Source organism: Carassius carassius, chromosome 35 (assembly GCF_963082965.1).
Source record: "Carassius carassius chromosome 35, fCarCar2.1, whole genome shotgun sequence".
Taxonomy (NCBI): Eukaryota; Metazoa; Chordata; class Actinopteri; order Cypriniformes; family Cyprinidae; genus Carassius; species Carassius carassius.
The window spans coordinates 7,099,395-7,121,300 of NC_081789.1; the positions used below are offsets into that span (position 1 = coordinate 7,099,395).

General features: G+C 39.3%; 1 protein-coding gene across 1 annotated transcript in view; it reads left to right on the forward strand.

Moving 5' to 3' along the window:
• The window catches only part of kmt2ca (lysine (K)-specific methyltransferase 2Ca), a 158,754-nt gene that overhangs the window by 100,235 nt on the left and 36,613 nt on the right, over positions 1–21,906 (forward strand). Inside the window, exons 17-29 of the mRNA XM_059524358.1 lie at positions 4,009–4,113; positions 7,114–7,218; positions 11,576–11,757; positions 13,030–13,194; positions 13,401–13,510; positions 14,048–14,125; positions 14,235–14,447; positions 15,921–16,049; positions 16,939–17,058; positions 17,142–17,266; positions 18,549–18,738; positions 19,975–20,073; positions 20,311–20,358. Of these exons, the coding sequence (XP_059380341.1) occupies positions 4,009–4,113; positions 7,114–7,218; positions 11,576–11,757; positions 13,030–13,194; positions 13,401–13,510; positions 14,048–14,125; positions 14,235–14,447; positions 15,921–16,049; positions 16,939–17,058; positions 17,142–17,266; positions 18,549–18,738; positions 19,975–20,073; positions 20,311–20,358 (1,669 nt within the window). The remainder of the gene's footprint in view (positions 1–4,008; positions 4,114–7,113; positions 7,219–11,575; positions 11,758–13,029; positions 13,195–13,400; positions 13,511–14,047; positions 14,126–14,234; positions 14,448–15,920; positions 16,050–16,938; positions 17,059–17,141; positions 17,267–18,548; positions 18,739–19,974; positions 20,074–20,310; positions 20,359–21,906) is intronic.

A 21,906-nucleotide genomic window follows, 5' to 3' on the forward strand; every position in this document is an offset into this window, starting at 1 on the left:
ACTGCAGCTATAACAACAGCATGGCTTCGTCGTAGAAGAGTCCGGGTGCTAACCTGGCCTGCCTGCAGTCCAGATCTTTCACCTATAGAGAACATTTGGCACATCATTAAACGAAAAATACGTCAAAGACGACCACGAACTCTTCAGCAGCTGGAAATCTATATAAGGCAAGAATGGGACCAAATTCCAACAGCAAAACTCCAGCAACTCATAGCCTCAATGCCCAGACGTCTTCAAACTGTTTTGAAAAGAAAAGGAGATGCTACACCATGGTAAACATGCCCCGTCCCAACTATTTTGAGACCTGTAGCAGAAATCAAAATTGAAATGAGCTCATTTTGTGCATAAAATTGCTTGATGATCCAAGATGGCGCCGCACATGGCTGCTTCAGTGCTTGGCTCTCCAGTGTTTGTACTGTTTTTGTTCGTTTTTCCTGTTTTTTGTTTAACAAACACGATCAGTTTCACCAGGGATGAACTGCTGAACATTCGGCAGAACACACCACATGATATTTTTCCGGATTTCTATTATACAGACGTTTTACTGAACATTGTTATCGGAGGAGCAGCGGCGCTGATCAAGCGCTTCAGGACGCGCAGACGGGGAAAGCGAGCGGGAGCGCTCGTCAGACTCAGGAAGCGCGGATTTCGAACGCCGTTGCCTAGCATCCATCTCGCAAATCTCCGCTCTCTACCCAACAAAACGGACTAACTCCTTCTGCTCTCTCGGACAAATAAGGATTTCTCTCACTCTGCTGCTCTGTGTTTCACGGAAACCTGGCTGAATGACGCCATACCGGACAGCGCACTCCATCTGCCGGGCTTTCAGCTGTTCAGAGCGGACCGCGAAGCAGAATCAACGGGGAAATCGCGCGGCGGCGGGACATGCTTTTACATCAATGAACGGTGGTGTACAGATGTAACTGTGTTAAAGAAGATGTGCTGTCCTGATCTAGAAACGCAGTTTATCAACTGCAAGCCGTTCTATTCGCCGCGGGAGTTTCACTCGTTCATTCTGGTTAGTGTTTACATCCCTCCTCAAGCGCATGTGAGCTCAGCTTTACAGAAACTCGCTGATCAGATCACAGACACAGAACAACAACACCCGGACTCTGTTTTAATCATTCTTGGGGACTTTAATAAAGCCAATCTCTCCCGTGAACTGCCAAAATACAGACAGCATGTTACCTGTCCCACCAGAGACAGTAATATACTGGATCACTGTTACACCACAATAAAGGATGCATATCACTCTGTTCCACGAGCAGCTTTGGGACGTTCTGATCACTGTCTGGTTCATCTTATACCGACCTACAAGCAGAAACTTAAATCTGCTAAACCTGTAGTAAAGACTGTGAAGAGATGGACCAGCGAAACAGAGCAGGATTTACAATCTTGTTTTGACATCACAGACTGGAGCGTTTTTGAAGCTGCTACCACCGATCTGGACGAACTCACAGAGACTGTAACATCCTATATTAGTTTCTGTGAGGATATATGCATTCCTACCAGGACTTATTTAACATTCAACAATGATAAGCCATGGTTTACAGTAAAACTCAGACACCTTCGTCAGGCCAAAGAGGATGCCTACAGAAATGGGGACAGGGTCTTGTACAATCAGGCCAGGAACACACTGAACAAAGAGATTAGAGCGGCTAAAAAGACCTACGCTAAAAAGTTGGAAGACCAGTTTACTTCCAACGACTCTACTTCAGTTTGGAGAGGACTGAGAGCCATCACAAACTACAAGACACCATCCCCTTGCACTGAGGCTAATCAACAACTTGCTAACGACCTGAATGAGTTTTATTGTAGATTTGAAACCCCCAACACCCACTCTGACCATCTCCCTACACAACCATTAACACCTCCTGCAATCCCCCTCTCCATACCTCCTGCTCTTCAAATCTGTGAAGATGATGTGCGCCAGGTCTTCAAGAAAAACAAAAGAAGAAAAGCACCAGGCCCAGATGGCGTTACACCAGCCTGTCTGAAAATCTGTGCTGACCAGCTGGCCCCCATCTTTTCACAGATCTTCAACAGATCTCTGGAGTTGTGTGAAGTGCCTTCCTGCTTCAAACGCTCCACCATAATCCCCATTCCAAAGAAACCCAAGATAACAGGACTTAATGACTACAGACCTGTGGCTCTAACGTCTGTCGTCATGAAGTCGTTTGAAAAACTGGTTCTGGCTTATCTGAAGGACATCACTGGACCCTTACTGGACCCCCTGCAGTTTGCGTACCGAGCAAACAGGTCCGTGGATGATGCAATCAACATGGCATTGCACTTCACCCTGCAATATCTGGACAAAACAGGGACTTATGTGAGGATCCTGTTTGTGGACTTTAGTTCGGCTTTCAACACCATCATCCCAACAACCCTCCAGACCAAACTGACCCAGCTCTCTGTTCCTAGCTCTATCTGTCAGTGGATCACCAGCTTTCTGACAGATAGGCAACAGTTAGTGAGACTGGGGAAATTCATGTCAAACAGCTGCTCCACCAACACTGGTGCCCCTCAGGGATGTGTTCTCTCCCCTCTGCTCTTCTCCCTGTACACCAACGACTGCACCTCTAAAGACCCCTCTGTCAAGCTCCTGAAGTTTGCAGACGACACTACAGTCATCAGCCTCATCCAGGACGGTGACGAGTCTGCTTACAGACAGGAGGTTGAGCAGCTGGCTGTCTGGTGCAGTCTTAACAACCTGGAGCTGAACACGCTCAAAACAGTGGAGATGACTGTGGACTTTAGGAGAAACCCCCCTGCACTTTCCCCACTCACCATCATGAACAGCACTGTGGCTGCAGTGGAGTCATTCAGATTCCTGGGAACCACCATCTCTCAGGACCTGAAGTGGGACAATCACATTGGCTCCATTGTGAAAAAAGCCCAACAAAGGTTGTACTTCCTTCGCCAGCTGAGGAAGTTTAACCTGCCACAGGAGCTGCTGAAACAGTTCTACTCAGCCGTCATTGAGTCAGTCCTGTGTACTTCAATTATTGTCTGGTTTGGTTCAGCTACAAAATCAGATATCAGAAGACTACAGAGAACTGTTCGGACTGCTGAAAGGATTATTGGTGCTCCCCTGCCCACCCTCCAAGAACTGTACACATCCAGATTGAGGAAAAGGACTCAGAAAATCACTCTGGATCCCTCACATCCAAGTCACCCCATCTTTGAACTTTTGCCATCTGGCCAGCGCCTCAGAGCCGCAAATACAAGAACAGCAAGGCACAAGTATAGTTTCTTCCCCCAGGCAATCTACCTCATGAACAGTTAAATGTTTCCCACTTAAACTTATGCAGAAATGTGCAATATCCTTATATTTATTTGTTACCCCTCCATCCTAGAACATTCCTGCATCTCACTCAATCCTATTCCATTATCATTTATAGCACAATTGTTTATACACTTATTTATTTGCCAATTTGTAATTCTCCTGTAATTTTTTTTTTATTTTATTTTATTTTATTTATTTTTTTATTTTATTTTTTATTTTTTTGTCTGTGTGTTGTTGTCTCTGTTTACTGGAAGCTTATGTCACTGAAACAAATTCCTTGTATGCACAAGCATACTTGGCAATAAAGCTCTTTCTGATTCTGATTCTGATTCTAAAATTGTAAACTTTCTCAGTTTAAACATTTGCTATGTTATCTATGTTCTATTGTGAATAAAATATTGGCTCATGTCATTTGAAAGTCTTTTAGTTTTCATTTTATTAAAATTTAAAAAACGTCCCAACTTTTCCGGAATTCGGGTTGTATATATATATATATATATATATATATATATATGTATATATGTATATATATATATATATATATATATATGTATAGATGTATGTATATATAAAACCACATCTTACATTTTCAGTTGCATGATTGCATTAAAAACAATTCCAGAAACAGCTACGATGTCATTAGACAATCAGTATAGTAATATGTTAGAAACAGCTGGATGTGATCTTAGCAAATGTAAACCATGTCATGTGCTCTGTTACAGGTGATCTTAATGGATTCTCCATATGTGGTAAAAGAAGAGGAGGAGACCTCCATGCACAACACTGTAGTCCTGTTCTCCACCTCTGACTCTTTCACACTTAAACAAGTAAGTATATGAGTTTAAAGTCAAAAGTGAAAACTAGGGGTGACCCCGAATAGTCGATGAATCGATGCTTTGATTCGAGGAGTCTGATTCAACTAACAGTCGAATATTCGCTGGGTGTTATTGATTATGCCATTTTGACTATAGGGGAGCTCAAATATCTGATTTCACATAGAACTACCGGTTTTCTCCCAATAAGTTAATATACAGCCTATTATGATAAAGCTGTAAGAATCTGAAAAGAAAGAAGTTTCTTATTAATATTTTAAAGTGTGTGAATAAATCCAACCACCCCTATAGATTTATGTTTCACTTTCCATAATCCGTGACCGACAGAGGAGCATCTTGGCGGCAGGGATTTAAAACTTTACCAAGACTCAAACGGACACAGGCAGAGACTGGATTTTTTTCGAACAGATAGGGTACAAGTGATTTCAAAACATTTCAGCCGGTGTACATTAGTGTTGCACGGTGCACCGATACTTCAAAAGTATTGCGATTCTCGAAAATTAAAAACGTCACGATTCCTAAATTTATTAGTATCGATACTTCAAAGAATGACTGCGTTCCAGATTTGTAAGAGACGTATTTCATGTTGGTGTGTGCAACGCACGCTTCCAGTGCCTCCCTATGGACGTCTCTGTTTTTTCTCCTCATGCAAGCTGCAAAACACTACAGCGAGATGGCTGCATTAGTGGCTTTACTAAACTGATTTGGCTTTACTAAAATGTGTGCATGATCGCATTAAATAGTTTAAATAAGTTGTTCAGATGAACAAAGCATGAGGTATTCTTGCATAATTTGGAGTTATGTAAAACATGGAGTTATGTTCTGTATGCTAAATATGACAACGAGCGTATCTGCACAGCTCCTATAACTGCGCTTTGTATCTGCTGATTGCTGATCGAGATTTACATGCTTGGCTCACTGACCCTGTATACTCATTCATTTCGTTCATAAACGAGATGTATCAGTTCAGTTCTTGATCTCGTTCAGTGAAGGGCGTATGGGTTCACTACATTAAATCACATGCTCCGTCATATCTTGAGTAACTCTTTGACAGGATGAAACAGTTCACAGAGCTGTTCACAAGCTGCACATGCGCTGCTAATAGCGCCGTGCTCGCGCGCTGCTGTGGAGGGAGGAACTTCAGTGAACGAGAAATGAGTCAGTGGATTACCTGAACGAGAATGATTCGTTCACCTAAAAGATTCGTTCACGGACGAACCATCACTAGTGCCATTTAGGTTCTTTGTAAAGGTTACAATATGAAGGTCTAAGTAGCAACGTATCTTCCGTGATGTCCCCAATGCGCGGGTCGGAGTGGGTAAAGAAATTTTACTTTATTTGCAGGCTGGGGCGGGCCAAATAATTTCATAAAAGCGGGACCCGCGGGATGGAAAAAAAACCCGACCCGCGCAAGCAAGCCCTACTTGTACATGTGCGAGCAAAAGTAATACTGTGGCCATCGGTCCATGACTTGTAGAAAAAGATGACGCTCATTAAAGCTCACTGGCTGAGTTTTCTCCTCTGAAAGGAAAGGTTGCACAACTGACAGAATAAGTTACAATATCTGAGATATTGCTGCTAAATTTTATTTGCTCTTTTTTTTTTTTTTACTTGAACACCATTGCTTAAATTTATATTATTTATCTTTTGACATTTAATCTTCTGAGTTTAGAAACATTGTTTAATATAATCGCTGTTCATATTTTTATTCAAAGTTCAGAGACAAGATACATTTATTACTCTTATGTTTCTTATGATAACTGAGATAAAGCTGCTAAAATCTATTCTTTCTTTACCTTGAATGTCATTGCTCTAATTTTTTTATATTTTGATATTTCATATTTTGTTCAAATGTGTAATATATCTGCTGTTCATATGTTCATTTATTAGTGTGTTATATGATTAGAATGTTGTCCCCGTTTTAAAATAAAGCACAGCAATGATATTTGAGAGTGTATTTTCCCTTTTCAGGAAAAGTTTCGAAAAAGTATCGAAATCGCAATTCTTGACTTGGTATCGGTATCGAAACAATAATTTTGGTATCGTGACAACACTAGTATATATATATCGTGAATATATTATTTACCTAATATAAGATGCATCTGGTTTTGAGTCAAGCGCTTCATTGTAGTAACGTTATTACGGTGATATCTCTTCAGCGCACAGCGCGAGCAGGTCGAACTACAATGCAGAATATTAATAACTATGACTGGGACTGTTATATACATACTATTATAATGAGAAGACCATTATATTAAAATGCTATGAATTCTAGAGTTTAGCTGCCGTGTTTCTGCACATTGTTTCATGAAGAACGCGTCCACAAAAGGAGTTCGCATTCAGAGCCCGCAAATATTTTCATGTGCATTCAGGCCCTTTTTGCTAATAGTCTATAAGTCTTAATATTAACGTTATGTTGTATAAATAACGAAGCGTATTCTATATGAAAATATGAGTTGAAATATCAAATGTGACACTCTACTGGTCATCTTCAGCTCGCGCAGCTCAAAACAGAAAGGCAGAACATTGACTGCTAACGTTTTAGGCTAACGTTATAATGAGAGCACTATTGTAAAAAATAAAATTAAATAAAATTGTTAATTGTTATGGTTTCGCCGACGTAAAGTGTTAGCTATCTGTTCATCAAAACATAAAACATTATTTAAACCCATTTATATCTTCAATGTGTTCATTACACATTTTCCCTGTGTGTTAACATCAGTAATTATGTTAGTCGAATGTCTGACTTGACTCCTGTTAATGTATTTTGCCCCGCCCCCAAACATATGATTCGACTATCAGTCGAATATCGGCAAGATTCGAAAATTCCGATTTGACTTTGAAAATCCTTAGTCGGGGACACCCCTAGTGAGAACACTTCACGAACACATGATCCTGCTCTTAAAAAAATGTGAGACTTAGAATAACTTTACATTAGCATGAGTGTGAGGATTAACTTTAAGGGTGGATGTCTGCTCTGCCTTGTGTCTTCAGGACATGTGTGTGGTATGTGGAAGCTTCGGTCAGGGTGCTGAAGGCAGACTGTTAGCCTGTTCCCAATGCGGCCAGTGCTACCACCCCTTCTGTGTCAATATCAAGGTAAGTACCCCCCCCCCGATCAATCACAGCTGACCTTGTTCACCAGCACCATTCATGAGATTTAATGGTGTGAATTATGAGCTTTTATCTAGAGTGATCGTTAATGGCGTGTGAGATAAATGTGGCAGGTCAGTGTGTGAGAGGACCTGGATGAAAGCAGCCAGAGGGTAATGAGTAAAATGTTAAGAGGATTATGAAGCACACTATCAAGGCCATGTCTTATGTTGACAGACTAAAGCAGAGATCTTTATCATGTGAAGACAGAAGTGACAGAATAATACATCAGGGTGCTTTCGGTATCTCTCAGGGTTTTGAGATATGCCAAGTAGAGAAACTTCCTGATCTTCACTTAATACAAGAAGCCCAGATGGATTCTACTGATTTTTTTTCTCCACATTTCCAGTGCAGGTTTTGAAATCTGCTAAGATTAATGTGGAGTTCTTCACACACAGATTGAGTGTGGGCCTGATTAAGAACAAATAAAGTAATAAACCTCAAGTGGCAGTGCATTAACGTGATTCTTGGTCATGGAGAGTGGCTTATTAAGTGTTGAAAATGGCAGCACCAACATTATGATAAAAACACTAGTGTTATATAAATGTATTATTAACAGTTAACACAGTAATATAGTTTTGTTTATCCAGACATTTTTTTTTGTCGTGTTATCCCTGCAAGCTCCATCAGTAAGGTTCAAAATATCCCTTCATCAAAACCAAACCACAAAGTTTCCCTTAAAACTCATATTATACTTAATTTCTTTTAAATAAAAAAAAGACAAAAAAAATAAAGAAATAAAAACATGTTAAGGTTTTCCCTTGGAATCTGCTTAAGTGCCACCTGAGGGAACATGTACCCCTTGTTGGGAATCCATAATGTAGTTAATTAGCTAATCTGCAGGGTGTTTAAGGTTGCTAAGCAACATACAGTTATTCCTTGTGTTGTTGCAGCTTATTACATAAATAAAGAATTCAGCTCATAGATATTCACAGGTGCACATTTATCAGCTATTTTATATATATATATATATATATAATAAAAGTCTCTCTCTCTCTCTCTCTCTATATATATATATATATATAGATATAGATAGATAGATAGATAGATAGATAGATAGATAGATAGATAGACACTTTTATTTTTTTTATCCGGTATCCAACAGCCAAATGTCATCACCAGGTGTCATGCATTCTGATGTCTAAACCCAGCACCTGTGAAAGAGCTGTCTGCCTCTCATTCAATCATCCATTGGTCTGTGCGAGCAGCTGACTATTAACAGTCACAGCTGCTGAAGATAATTGCTCTTATCCCAGATAACAGAACAAGGACATTTATTTAAAGATAATTGATGAAAATTCTGCTATTAATTCACCCCTGTTGTTCTAAATCCATTTTTACATTTAATGCAATAGATGAAATGCTACTTTTTCTGTACAATGAAAGTGGGTGCGGATTTATACTGTCAAGCTCCAAATGCTATAAAAGTAGTCCATACAATTTGTGCACAATTTGTGTATCGTAGTCTTCTAAAGTCATAATATTGTTTTGTGAACAGACTGGAATTATAAGCCATTAAATGTCATTGATACATATAGGGTTTCATGACTGATAATTTTTCGTATTTAAACAAATTTGTAAAGGCATCGTAAAAGCAATTCATATGAATTTACTGTTTTTTTCAGAGTTCTCTGTCTAATTTTCATTTGGTATCTCATCTGGAGAGACTGAGTTTCAAGATAAACCAGACAAAGAGCAGTCTGACTCCGTCACAGGAAATAATCTACCTGGGTCTCAGATTGAATCCAGTGGCGTTTCAAGCATTTCTGTCAGAGGAGCGCATCAAGGCATTTCACTGTTGCATCTCCCTTTTTCAACAAGGGAAAATAGTCCCTCTCAGATTATGCCTCTGGTTACTGGGGTTGATGGCCTCACTCATGGCCCAAGGTGGTTCAGATGATATGGCATAGATTCGGCCTAGCTGTCGTAGATCTCTTCGTATCAAGTGAAAATGTGCAATGTCCCCTATTCTTCTCTCTAGCAGGCAGCAATGCCCGTTGGGTGTGGATGCTCTAGCCCATAAATGGCCAGACATGCTACTGTATGCATTCCGCCATTAAGGAGGGTAAGAGAGCGCAGTCATAATGCACCATACTGGCTGGTGAGACTGTGGGTAGCGGAGATTGCACAGCTGCTCTGCAGCCAGCCATGGCCATTACCACCACAAGGGAAACTTTTCTCCCTCTTGCCAGGGGAGATATTCCACCCTTTCCCACAGAAGCTGTCTCTTTGGGCCTGGCCTGTGCGAGGATGAATTTAAATGCACCTAGTTTACCTCCTAAGGCCATTAAGAATGTGAGGGCCACGTCTACAAGCTCTTTATACAGTCTCAAACTGGGAGTGTTCAAAGCATGGTGCGCAGAAAGAAACATTGTCCCTTATTTGTGTTCAATTTCAGACATGCTATGTTTTTTGCAAGACCTCCTGGACAAAGGCAGAGCTATTTCCACAGTTAAGATTTATTTGGCTATCTTGGCATTCATATAGGACTTGACTCTGGTACTATAGGCCAGCATCCTCTCGTATATTGATTTATGAGAGGAACGCAATGGTTACACCCAGTATCAAAGCAGCAGGTCCCACCCTGGAATTTGTCCATGGTCCTGAACAAGCTCTTTAAAGCCCCGTCCGAGCCCATTGAGAGCATCTCATTAAAGCTGCTTTCTTTAAAGACTGTTCTTTTACTCGCTCTTAATGCAACAAAGATGATGAGTGAATTACACACTTTACACACAGTCCACTTCTCATGTATGATGTTTGCTCCGGGTGGTCAAAAGGTAACTTTTAGGACTAATCTGGCATTTATGCCTAAAGTATTCGATCACACTGGATCTAATGTCTTTCCATCCACCACTTTTCTCATATTCTGAGCAGCTACACTGTTTATGTCTGATGCAGACTCGATAAGTTTATGTGCAAAGAACCAGGGCACTTGGCAAATGCAATCAGCTTTTTTTTCTGTGGGCAGATTCTTTCAAGGGAAAACCTGTCTCCCGTCAGTGTCTCTCGAACTGGGTTGTGTCTATATACCATAGTGAGATACCAAACAAATGTTAGAAAGAGACTTTTAGGTTACGATAACATGAAGTGAGTTATCTCACAATATGTCCCTACTTGCCTGTCCCGCACAGAGAAGAGATATGCAGAAAATGACGAAACAGCAGGTAGCTGCGGTTTATGTACAGGGAGGCGGGGCTCCTTGATCACTGTAGTGATTGGTCTGACGTGGTGTCATTGGTGCTTCTGCAATCGGTCATGCCTGGGGCATTCCCATTTTGAGTTGTGGTAGTAACCTAAAGTTTTCTGAAAAGACACAATTACTTTATATTATAAATTAATTTTATTATTAATTTAGGCTTTGTCAAACATTTGCAAATGCATGCACATAGAGCACCTAAAAAATGGTCAATGCCAGCTCAACTGTGCAAACCTCATTGTTCTCATGCCTAGCAAGTACAGTTGAGCTTCTGTTTTGATGTGCTCTATGTCAGTGCATTGATAAATGTGCATAAAAAGCCTAAATAAATGTGTTCAACATATAAAATAATTGTATCTCCTCAGAAGACTGGAATTAAACTGCTCGATTGATATGGTTTTTTTTTAAGCTTCGAGTTTTGGTTCTGTGGACGTTTAATGGAGGCACAGAATTCTCTCAGATCTTTCATTTTTTTGGATAAACTAACCCTATAATTTGGACTTTGAATTTACCTGATGAGTTATGGACTACTTTCATTGTGTTCTTTTGGAGTTTGACAGCCACTGGTCACTATGTATAAAAAAAAAAAAATAAAAAAAAAATAAAAACAGCATGAACAACTCTGTTAGGCTTCATGAAGCACTAAAAAGTCATGTTATCTGAAATAATGTAGCAGAGTAAATGACGACTTTTTATTTGAACTATACTGTTCAAACTGACACTTTGCAGCTTCAAATAGTGTTATCAGATTGTCATGTCTAGCATTTCTGGAAATTGTCCTTCGTTAATATGCATCAGATGGCCCCTTTCCCCAATGGAGTACAAACCCAGAGGTGCTAGTGAACAGCAGGCGGACTGGACACATTTGTTCGTACAGGATGATGTGGTTGGATTGATTTATCACCACCCACATACTTTGATCTACAAATGCCAGCTAATCCTTCTGACAAATACCTCTGACTCCAGAGACATATTAAGGCTGTGTTCTTTTTTTTTTTTTTTTATCCGTCCAGATTATAGCCTGCTAAATATATAACCCTCCATCGCCCTTTAAACTAGTGCTTGACCTCTGTCCTTTGACCTCAAGTGTGTGTGTGTGTGTTTTAGATCACAAAAGTGGTGTTGAGTAAAGGCTGGCGCTGTCTCGAGTGCACAGTATGTGAGGCATGTGGGCAGGCCAGTGACCCCGGGCGCTTGCTGCTCTGTGATGACTGTGACATTAGCTACCACACATACTGTCTGGACCCACCACTGCAGAATGTACCCAAAGGCAGCTGGAAGTGCAAGTGGTATGTACATACACTCAAACAGAAGTCTTAATTAAAATTAGATGCAGCATTGGACCATATCCCAGTTTGTACTTTCATAGTTCTGTCTTCATCTTTTTCATTTTTTTTTAACCATCAAGATTAATTGCAAACCCATATTAATCTTAAAATTTAATACATTGTTTTTCTTGCATGTATTAAATGAATGTGACCTGTCAGTTTGACTATGCAGGTTGGAGAGTGAGATTTGTGTATAGAGCTTCAATTGCTTGAAATTAATATTTATAAAATGTCTTTGATTCAAGAACATTGAATGAATGAACGAATGAATGAATGAATAACACTTATATGTAAATGATGGCTGGTAGATGGCACACGGAAATCCATAACGATCCACAAACACATGATGATTTTCAAATGCAGATCTAACGTGTTTTGCATTTGTGCATGTTATTTTGCAATATAAATTATGAGTCTGTAAATTGCTGTTTGCAAATATATTCAGTTTTTAAGAATGCAAAGTAGCCTTTGCATTTGCGTATCATATTTAGTATATATATATACATTTTAATAAAAAAAAAAATCATAAATAACGAGCTGAATTTTGAACTGTTTCTCATAGAAAGCTTGCAAGAACACTTGTAATATAGTGCATTAGTCATGTTGACTAATCTGAGAGGGAAAAATGTACTTAATTGTCCTAAAGTATTTCATAGAATCATGCTAAATCTTTATCCTAATCATCCCCTCACTTTCTTTATGCAAAATACAGTTTTTAGTTCTTTCTCTTGATTTTTCAAGGTGAAATATAACCTTTCCTTTACAGATGCAATGTCAATTCATTTCATTTAAATCTCACTACTGCTCTCAGTGCTTAAGCACTATCTCTTTGTTAGCTTCATATCTCTTTTTTTTTCTCTCTCTCTACCCATCTAACACTCTCTTGATCTTTGGCAGCTGTTTCCAAACAAGATCGAAAGGGATTTCCTACTTATTTGCTGTAATGTCACATGTAATCCTCATTCAAACAGAGCTGGGTTTGCATTGCATTGTGACGCATTCAGTCGGAGCTTTACATGGATTGAAGCGATTTAAATATTTATTTTTAAGGTAGTACAGTCAATGCTAAGCCTGGGCAAACAAATGCCATGTCCATTCACAAAAAAACCCTCAAAATAAGTGTAAAAGGATGGATTTAGACATTTATGATTAAAAGTGTGTGTGTCTGGGATAGCGTGTATTTACACACTCAGGTATGTTATATCAGTGTGTAACGGTGTTGTTCTCCATCAGGTGTGTATTGTGTACTCAGTGTGGAGCCATGTCGCCTGGCCTGCGCTGTGAGTGGCAGAATAACTACACACAATGTGGTCCGTGTGCAAGTCTCACGATTTGTCCCGTGTGCACGTGTAGCTACAGAGAGGAAGAGCTCATCCTACAGTGCAGGCAGTGTGACAGGTGGGTGGCACGCCATCATGCCAAATGCCATAACAGCAGAATAAAAAAGTATCCTGGGAAATGGCTCAGCAGTAGATTAGTACAAGAATAAACGCAGGTGTTGATGGGGGAAAATATTCATCATGTTGAGCATGTGATATTTGCTTGCTTTGTGACTTATTCTTACTGGTTGTGAATGTGGTCTAATCATGACGTTTGGTCGGCAGGTGGGTTCATGCCTCATGTCAGGGGCTGAACTTTGATGAAGAGGTGGAGAGTGCAGCAGATGAGGGCTTTGACTGCTCTCTATGTAAAACACACACCGTGTCCACAACTGGTAAGAGCCACAAATTTATGGAATTTTCACATTTTCAAAAATCACATTTAATCAGTATGTGTTTGTAGTTTGGATTGAGTTTGTAAATTGATTTCATGTCTCGATCTGTTTGTTCAAGCTACAAAGAATTAAACAGATTTGATTTGGATATGGCAAAAAAAATCTGATTTTTGCTGCGTGGCTGAACAAAAATGCCCTAATCGCAACTTTATGTGAATGCGCTTCAGGAATTTTCTCTTGTTGATTCCTGTATGATGTGCATGTTGATGCCCAATTTTTCTGTAACAGATGGACACTAGTGTGTTTTGGTCAATGATACTTTGTTCCAGCAAAATGTGGTTCATTAAAAAAAGCAGATGGGCTGAATTTTAAATCAAGCTGCAACCTGTTCATGTGAATTAAGCAGCAGTTAATGTAATCTGCCTTTAATGGCTCCAGGCTGTCCTCTTATCAATAAATATCAAAACAAATGACTATGAAAATGCAGTGTTAACCTGAAATAAGTCACGCTTCCGTCTTGCTTTTGTGTTGTTACAGGTGGCACAGTGGCAAAGCTCATGGACGTCAACGAGCCTCCTGTCGTGGCACAGATTCTTACGAAAGTCAAGGAAAACGGTATTAATGTTTTTTTTATTTTTTTATTTAGCTATGTAGCTTTTACGTTACTTAAATTGCTGAAGTGTCAGAGTAACAGTCATCATTGCTGTGTTCTGTTCTGTACCAGAATTCCAGCGGACCTACACTCAGGATGGTGTGTCTCTGACTGAGTCAGGCTTGAGTCAGCTCCAGAGTTTATGTGTCCAGACCACCCGCCGCAGACGGCCCAAACCCAAACTTAAGCTGAAGATCATCAATCAAAACAGTGTGGCTGTGTTGCAGACAACCCCTGAACCCCAGACTGAGCTCTTCAGGAATGGAGACATGGATGACATTAGAGGTAAAGAATTTGTTTGTGCTTAAAATTTACTTTTTCATTTTCATTTCTGTTATTTTTTTGTTAGCCCTGCCCTAAACTCTCACAATTGGCCGAATCAGTGCAAATGTGCTAGGTTGGTCAGGATGCCCAAAGAAGCTCAAATTCTTGTCTCTACACAATAAAATGGGCTAAGAAAGTTTTAACATGAAAACATTGCAAACATCACATGTAAAAAAGAAAGAAAAAAAATCAACCACTACGGCCAGACCAATAGATTTTGTTTTCAGGAATCATTCTTGAATCAGACCATTGTTCTTTTAGTGTCATTGATATACTGCTATTGTTTTTGTTAATATTTTTAATTAGATTTTATTTATAGAATTTTTTTTAATTGTAGTTTTTTATGTCTACATATGTATTTAAGTATTTTAGTGTAGCTTAAATTCATTTCATTTTCATTTATTTTTTATGTGTATATTTGCTAATTTTGTTTATTAATAATTTTTGTTATTTTATTTATTTAATAGTTTTATTTTTAGCTAATATCAATAACCCTGAATTGAACAAATGTGATTTTTTTGTTATTGTGTGCCACTTTGGTGATGGTTGTAAATAAGTGATGACAGCCATCACAGCTGAGCATAACTGAGAAAGACAGACAGAATAATCTAGAAAGTAGATTTAAAAAATAAAAGATTTGTTGAAAATGTAGAAAACTGACTGGAATGATTGGAGAGAGAGAGAGAAATCGGCAGGAAGGTAAGCCATGTAATGAATTTGACTTGGAGAGAGAAGAGAGTCTTTAAAAACAGCAGTCAGCAAATTATACCTGCCTTGGCATTTCAGTGATCAGAGGCTGGGCGGCTCGAACTGAATTAATGGCAGACCCCTCCATTTTAGCACCAGTCTGAGAGAGCAAGCGAGGGGGTTATGTGGAGGAATGGGGCCACAAGTTTAACCCCCTCACTGCCAGACATCATATCTAAAAAGCCAATTTTTAACTTTAAACTAAAGGCCTTGATTAACTCCAGCTTATGGTTTAGTATTAAATGCATGATGATTCTGTTGATTCAATGAAATTACACTCCACTAAGAACAACATTATTTAATGTGTGTGTGTGTCAAGAAAATACGTAATACTAAAATAATACACTTTTTTTTTTACTGCTAGAGAATCACAAACAATGTTTTAAATTAAAACATTAAAATATTTAGTATTGGAAGCATTTATCAAAACAATACTTTACTGTAATTTTAGTGCGCCAGTCTTTCCATCTTTCTTTGTTTTTGTGATCTTCATACATAGTCAGATGGCATTGAATGCAAATGTGTGTGTTGTTTTTATTGTGTGTTTGTTCCGTGGTTATTAATGTCATCAACTTAACCAGACACTCTAGTGAGTCCTGCACGTTGTGCTTTGTGTATGTATCTTTGTGAGGTTTAGAGAATATTCTTCTAGCATCTAGAGTGTTCTGTTGTTTGACTGCATTGCAGAGGGCGACCCGATGGAATGTGATGGGAAATCTGACTCCAGCCCCGAGCGTGAGCACTGTGATGACCACATGAAAGGGGCCGACGGTAGCGACAGCAACAAGAAGAAGAAGAGGAAGCCATACAGACCGGGTGAGAGAGCGAGAGAGAGAAAGGTGCACTTATCGGAAAGGACAGCTCCACTGGACTGCGAAATAGTACGGCTGCAAATTCTGGACCTTAAATAGCATCCCACAGTGCTTTGCTCTCTAAAGCTGCTTGCTGGGGAGAACTCCAGAAAGAACGTTCTCTTTTAGCTTTTTCCTGACTAAAGAAGTAATCTCTTTAAAGTAATGTTTTTTTTAAGCTCTACCTTCCATTTCTTCTTCTTCTGCAAAAAAAAAGGATATAGTATAGATGTGTGTATTTGCACAGCTTTTTTGTCACATCACCCCTTTAGTTGCATCCGAGTTCAGTGCTAGCCTGTCTGTTTTACTACAGACAAACTTAGTATTAAGTGGTGTTGGTTAAGACGAGCATCAATGTCAATGTCAGAGATGAATACATACAAAAGAAAAACATTTTTTTTATATTAGAGAAGCAGTGTTTTTTTTTTTTTTTTTTGGTTAGTGTAGTATTTCATAAAATTTAGTTCTGAACCCTGTTCTTCCCATTGAAATGTTTACACTACTTACAGTACATAAACCAACCTAAGTGTCTTTCCTCCCTCTGTGTACTTTGGATGGACCGTGGTGAAGTGGTTGTTGGGTTAGATTCAGCCAATGTGGTGCAACCAGAAATAGACTTACCTGAAATGGTTGCTCCAGGAATGTAGCCAAGATGAATCACCCTCTCCTGGCCCAAAGCTAATATGTCATCCTGAATTATAGAGATGAATGTCAAGATGTCACTGTCAGGGTTCCACGTTATTAATTCCTGATTGCATTCATCACCTAGTTTAGGGGTCCAGCAGCTGTTTTTTTTTTTTACTGACACTATTTTAAGTTAAATTTGATTTTGGTTTCCCATCTTCCCTCTTTAGGTATTGGTGGGTTTATGGTGCGTCAGAGGAGCAAAGCAGGGCAGGGGAAAGGCAAGTGGTCACTCAGTCGGAAAAACTCCACAAGCTCACTTACAGAGAACTTCACAGGAAAGGAAGAAGGTATGGTCTGGACATCTCAGATTTGCTTGTATATTTATTTAGGTATGCTCTTAGTTGTTGCATCAAGTTTATCTTTCCACCAGGTTGGAATGAACCAGACACTCCTGTGGATGGGACCCCCATCGTCAGTGAGCCTCTGGAGAAAGTCAAGAAGAGATACAGGAAGAAAAAAAACAAACTTGAGGAGGCCTTCCCCTCGTACCTGCAGGTCAGTCCCACATATATTCTTGTTTATAATTGTTTCTCCACTGAATTCTGGATCATTTTTATGGCTGTTTTTTATTTATTTTTTGATGCCTCTCTTGCCTCCTCAGAGGAAATGTCCCTAAAGCTAATAATAATTTGTACACTTCTTCGGACTGTAGATAATTGTTTTAAAGTAGTTGATTGATTTCCATATATTTAGGGGTTAAAGGGTAATTATTGTTTTATTGTTCAAGGGGGCTACCATTTAAAAAAAGTTTAATTAAAGTTTATTTACATCATTATTTAATTTATTTACTATAAAAAACTGTACAATTTGAACTCTCTAATGGCTTTCCCTTTTAAACTTCCAATTTGCTTGTTTTTACAAACTGAGTCTAAATGATGTTCTTTGGAAACAGAGAACACTGCACAGATGTTGTCAATAAATCGTAACTTGTATTGAATCCTGAACCTTATTTAAACCACAAGCCACTCCAGAGGAAAAAATCTGTAATAAGTGTACTACATAAGTCACTTTAGATAAAAATGTCTGCTACTTACTTAATTACTAGTTCTCTCAGTAAACATAAGCATCCCAGTCAGGACCTTTCTTCACGTCAGAGCTGAATGTGTATGAACTGAGGAATGAAATGTAGTGATCAGGGATTTTGTGAGCATGTGCAGGGTTGACATCATGCTCAGCATGGAGATGCAATGATGCATTAACTGTAACAGCTGTCACTTTAGGCGTTCCTGTTTGTCAAACCTGAAATTAGACGTAAAGGTCATCACCAGAGGAATGTCTTGAATCAATGATTTAAATTACAGCACATTAGGCCTTTAATGTTTTATTACAGCAGGGAGTCATCACATTGGTAGTTTGGTACTGTTAGATAATCTGAAGTGGGACAAATGTGCTTTACCATGTAACACTGTGGCATCTAGAGCATAAAAAATTTCACCAAAAAAAAAACATCAACCTGATTTTAATCTGATGGGTTACAAAATGGGCAGAAAAAAAATTGTGATTAATTTGAATTGAATGGCATTGCATTGCACCGAACCATATCTAGACAACAAAATGTCATAGAGACTTGGATTAACCATTCAGATGACCCTAGAAGTCACCTAGCAAGTACCCAGAACATTGTAGAAACTGCATAACAGTGCACTAGAAACTACCCAGGCTACTTTTTGTGCAGTTTTTGCACACTCAGAAACAGTATTTTCTTGAGAATGTGGAAATTTAGTTTTTATTTGGAGTGCTTGTGCATTATTAAGTTGTGTACATGTTTATGTTACAGGAGGCGTTTTTTGGGAAAGAACTTCTGCATAAAAGCAAGCAGACCAAGTCAGCTCTGGAAACGGGGCTTGTGGAGGAAGAAGCCAGTCATGCAGACAGTAAATCTCAGAGCAGCAGCTTCCTGGACCCTTTATCTGACCCGCTTTTGAGTACCACTCCCACTCCAGTTTCGTCTAAAGCAGGGCCACTGTGTATGTTCAGCTGCACCTACACACATATTTTCTAAATGCACACAAAGAGTACTGCCTGGAGAAATTCCTACCCCGAATATGATTTGCCTTTGTTTAAAGATGAAATTGTTTCTTCTGCTCTGACCAGTCAGGACACATTTTTTTGCTCTAGACTGCAGTGAATTCTGCAGGGAAATATAATGCACATTATCACCGTTCCTCCCGCTTTCCCATCTGCACAAACTGAATGCATTACACAACCCAACTGAAAAATCCTACAGTGTAACTCCAGTGGTTTGCATTAGAAACCGTCTTTGTTCACTTTTTGCCTCAGGGCCTAAAGAAGATGAACCAAACATTTTTTTTTTGCCCCATGTGCTCACTTTGTGTCTTCTTCAGCCCTGATTTGCATTCTCTTATAGACTGAAGAGCTTGTTCAGACACCTCATTCTTCACCATTTCTTCTTATCCTTAGTTCTGTCAACCCTCATTTACACCCAGCCCAGCAGACCTTTGCTCGTAGCCAACCTAACATGTTTTTAAAACCCAATTTGCTAGCATTTTTCTGAATTCCCTGTCGAAGCTCTCTGGGAAGATAGGAAGCTGGCAGTCACAGTGCAGTGTTTAGAAGGCATGTGCGTATTCGTTTGGAAAGCAGTCACAAAGCTATTTGAAGGCTTTCAGGGCCACATGTTTGTCCTTAGAGATTTTCATCTCCCATAGAGTGAAGCTTCTTTTTCTTGCGTTTAACCCTTTCATGCAGGTTTAGTCTTGAAACAAGTGTTTGATTTGGGAATCATATTATGCATACATCTTTATGCAATTAATGCTAATGAAATTATAAAGAAGATTTCAGTTAAATTAGTGGTGGGTGATATGGCTAAAATCTTATACCAATTTAAAGATATAAAAAAAAAATTAAGACGTGGAGCAGGAGGTGCACATGTCTTTTTTTTTTTTTTTGGAAGGACATGTCACCCTTATTGTTTAAGGTGGATACAGCAACATGAGCAATTTTATATTACACTAACAGTATGGCTCTGTTCCAAAACTGAGAATGTTTTGAGCTTCTCATGACAGTTTATAGTTTTGTTCATGACATTGTCCAAGTGAGAGTAGTTGCACCCCTGTTATAAAGAAGATTGTCCGGTTGACACATCTCTATCATCGTATAGTATATAGCTACATTTAATGAGGAGCACTTGGTGATTAGTATGGATACTCGTGCTCAGAAACGCTTGTCTTCTTGATCTCTAGCCAATGTGGAGGATCCCTTAGCCGAGCTGGTTCTACATTCAGATGATGATCTCCTGGGAATGCTGTCCGATGACCTGGTCAAGCCAGGCACTGAATCAGGTAGACTTAGTCCCAAGATCTGTCCATAGGATAGTCTCCCCTCTCTCTTCACTTTGCAGATGCTCTAACAATCTCAGAAAGGACAATATATCTTTCTTTCACATTTTTCACAATTGCATTTCACATTTTTACTGTGTTTCTCCTCATTTGTTGTCTTGGCATCCTCCTCCTCTTTCCTCTTTTTTTTGCATTTCTGTTTTATAATTATTTGGTTTTATCTGGTTTGGGTTCTTGTAGGTCTTGATTTATGCCCTTTCCAGGTGGACAGTTCCCCCTCTCCATTCGGTAAGAGCCCTGTTGGCACAGCCTCTTTGGCTGTAGAAGTAGAGCTGCACCCTCCCCCCCCCCCCCCCCCATCCTGGCCTCTTGGCCCCCCAAATAGGACCTCAGACTTTTTGTAGTGTCAGTTCTGCATGATCCCTTTACTGTCAAACACAGACACTCATCTTTGGCTTTCTGCATCTTTTTACTAACCACAAACAGACTGCATCTTTTCTTACACATGAACCTGTTGTGACACTGAGGTGAAAACTAAACTGTCCTGAAATGGATGTTGGGATTGGCCTCTACTGTACTTAAGTTGGAAAATGTGATTTTTTTTGCAATCTGTGAAATTTTACTGAAGTGTGCTTGATATGGGCTGTGTCCTTTTCCTTTTCTCAGGGGTGTAATTTAGTTCCTAATTGTCAGCTTCTTAGTTGGCAAGGACACATTACTTTCTCTTTGTGGAATGGCCTTGCAGTAGAAAAACTAGTGGTTTGAGAGTTGAAGCAACTGCTTCAGTGTGAAAGCATGTTCCACGAGGCTACAAAAAAGTAGTTTTACTCTTGGTTTCCCTTTAACGTAGGGCTGGGCGATTAATCGAAAAATAATCAAAACCGAAATTCATAACCTCTAACCGACGTAGTTTTCCCATTTCGGTTATATCGGTTTTTTAATCCTGTTAACACTTCCCCCTTAAAAGCAGCATACTAGCGCGTGTGTAGCCACATGACTGTGCTCTCCAGTCAGTGGCATAAAAGCAAAGAGGTGTGAGCGGTGAGCCTTGCGTCTTCACTAAACTTTGTCAGTTGTATTTGTTTCATGGTTTGGACATTCAAGTGATTAGATGTATGGAATTATATTTCGGACTTTATTCAAAAGGAATTGCAAATTGTATTTGCAATTGCGTTTTCAATTTGTGGACGCATAAAATGTGACATAATCCAAACGGAAATGCAAATTGCGCATTACCGTTTGCATTTTCGTTTAAGCGAACGCACAGTGTCTGCCACATTTAAAATGGAAATGCAAAGTCTGTTTGCAATTGTGTTTCCCATATCTTACGAGCTATGAGCCTGTCATATTTAAATAGCAATATTAATTACCACATTTGCCTTTTCACTCTCTCTGCTCTGTGCATGTAAACTGCCAAAACTCAAATGGAATCGCAATTCCTTTTGCATTTGAATTTCCAACATCTACACGGAAACCTGTCTATCAAATGACAGGGGTGGGGCCATTTTTTGGGCGTGTTTGTATTGGGAAGTGACGTCACTCACAGTCGACGGTAATAAAAGAGAGGCAATTGATATAATATTTAGTTTCATTTGTAATGACTGTATATATATATACACATTTCCCTGAACTAAGTACATTTCTGCTGCTATTATTGTTTAAATGAAAAATGAAAGGAGGCAGTTGTATTTCATATCCTTTTTTGTTTTATTGTAAATAAACAGTGAGGAAAATTGCAGTAGTCAAAGCGAGCTGACTGAAGTTATCAAGTACACTGCTGTTTGCAGAATTACCGGACCTGCATCCTCGCAGACATCACACTCCCGAGTCGAATGC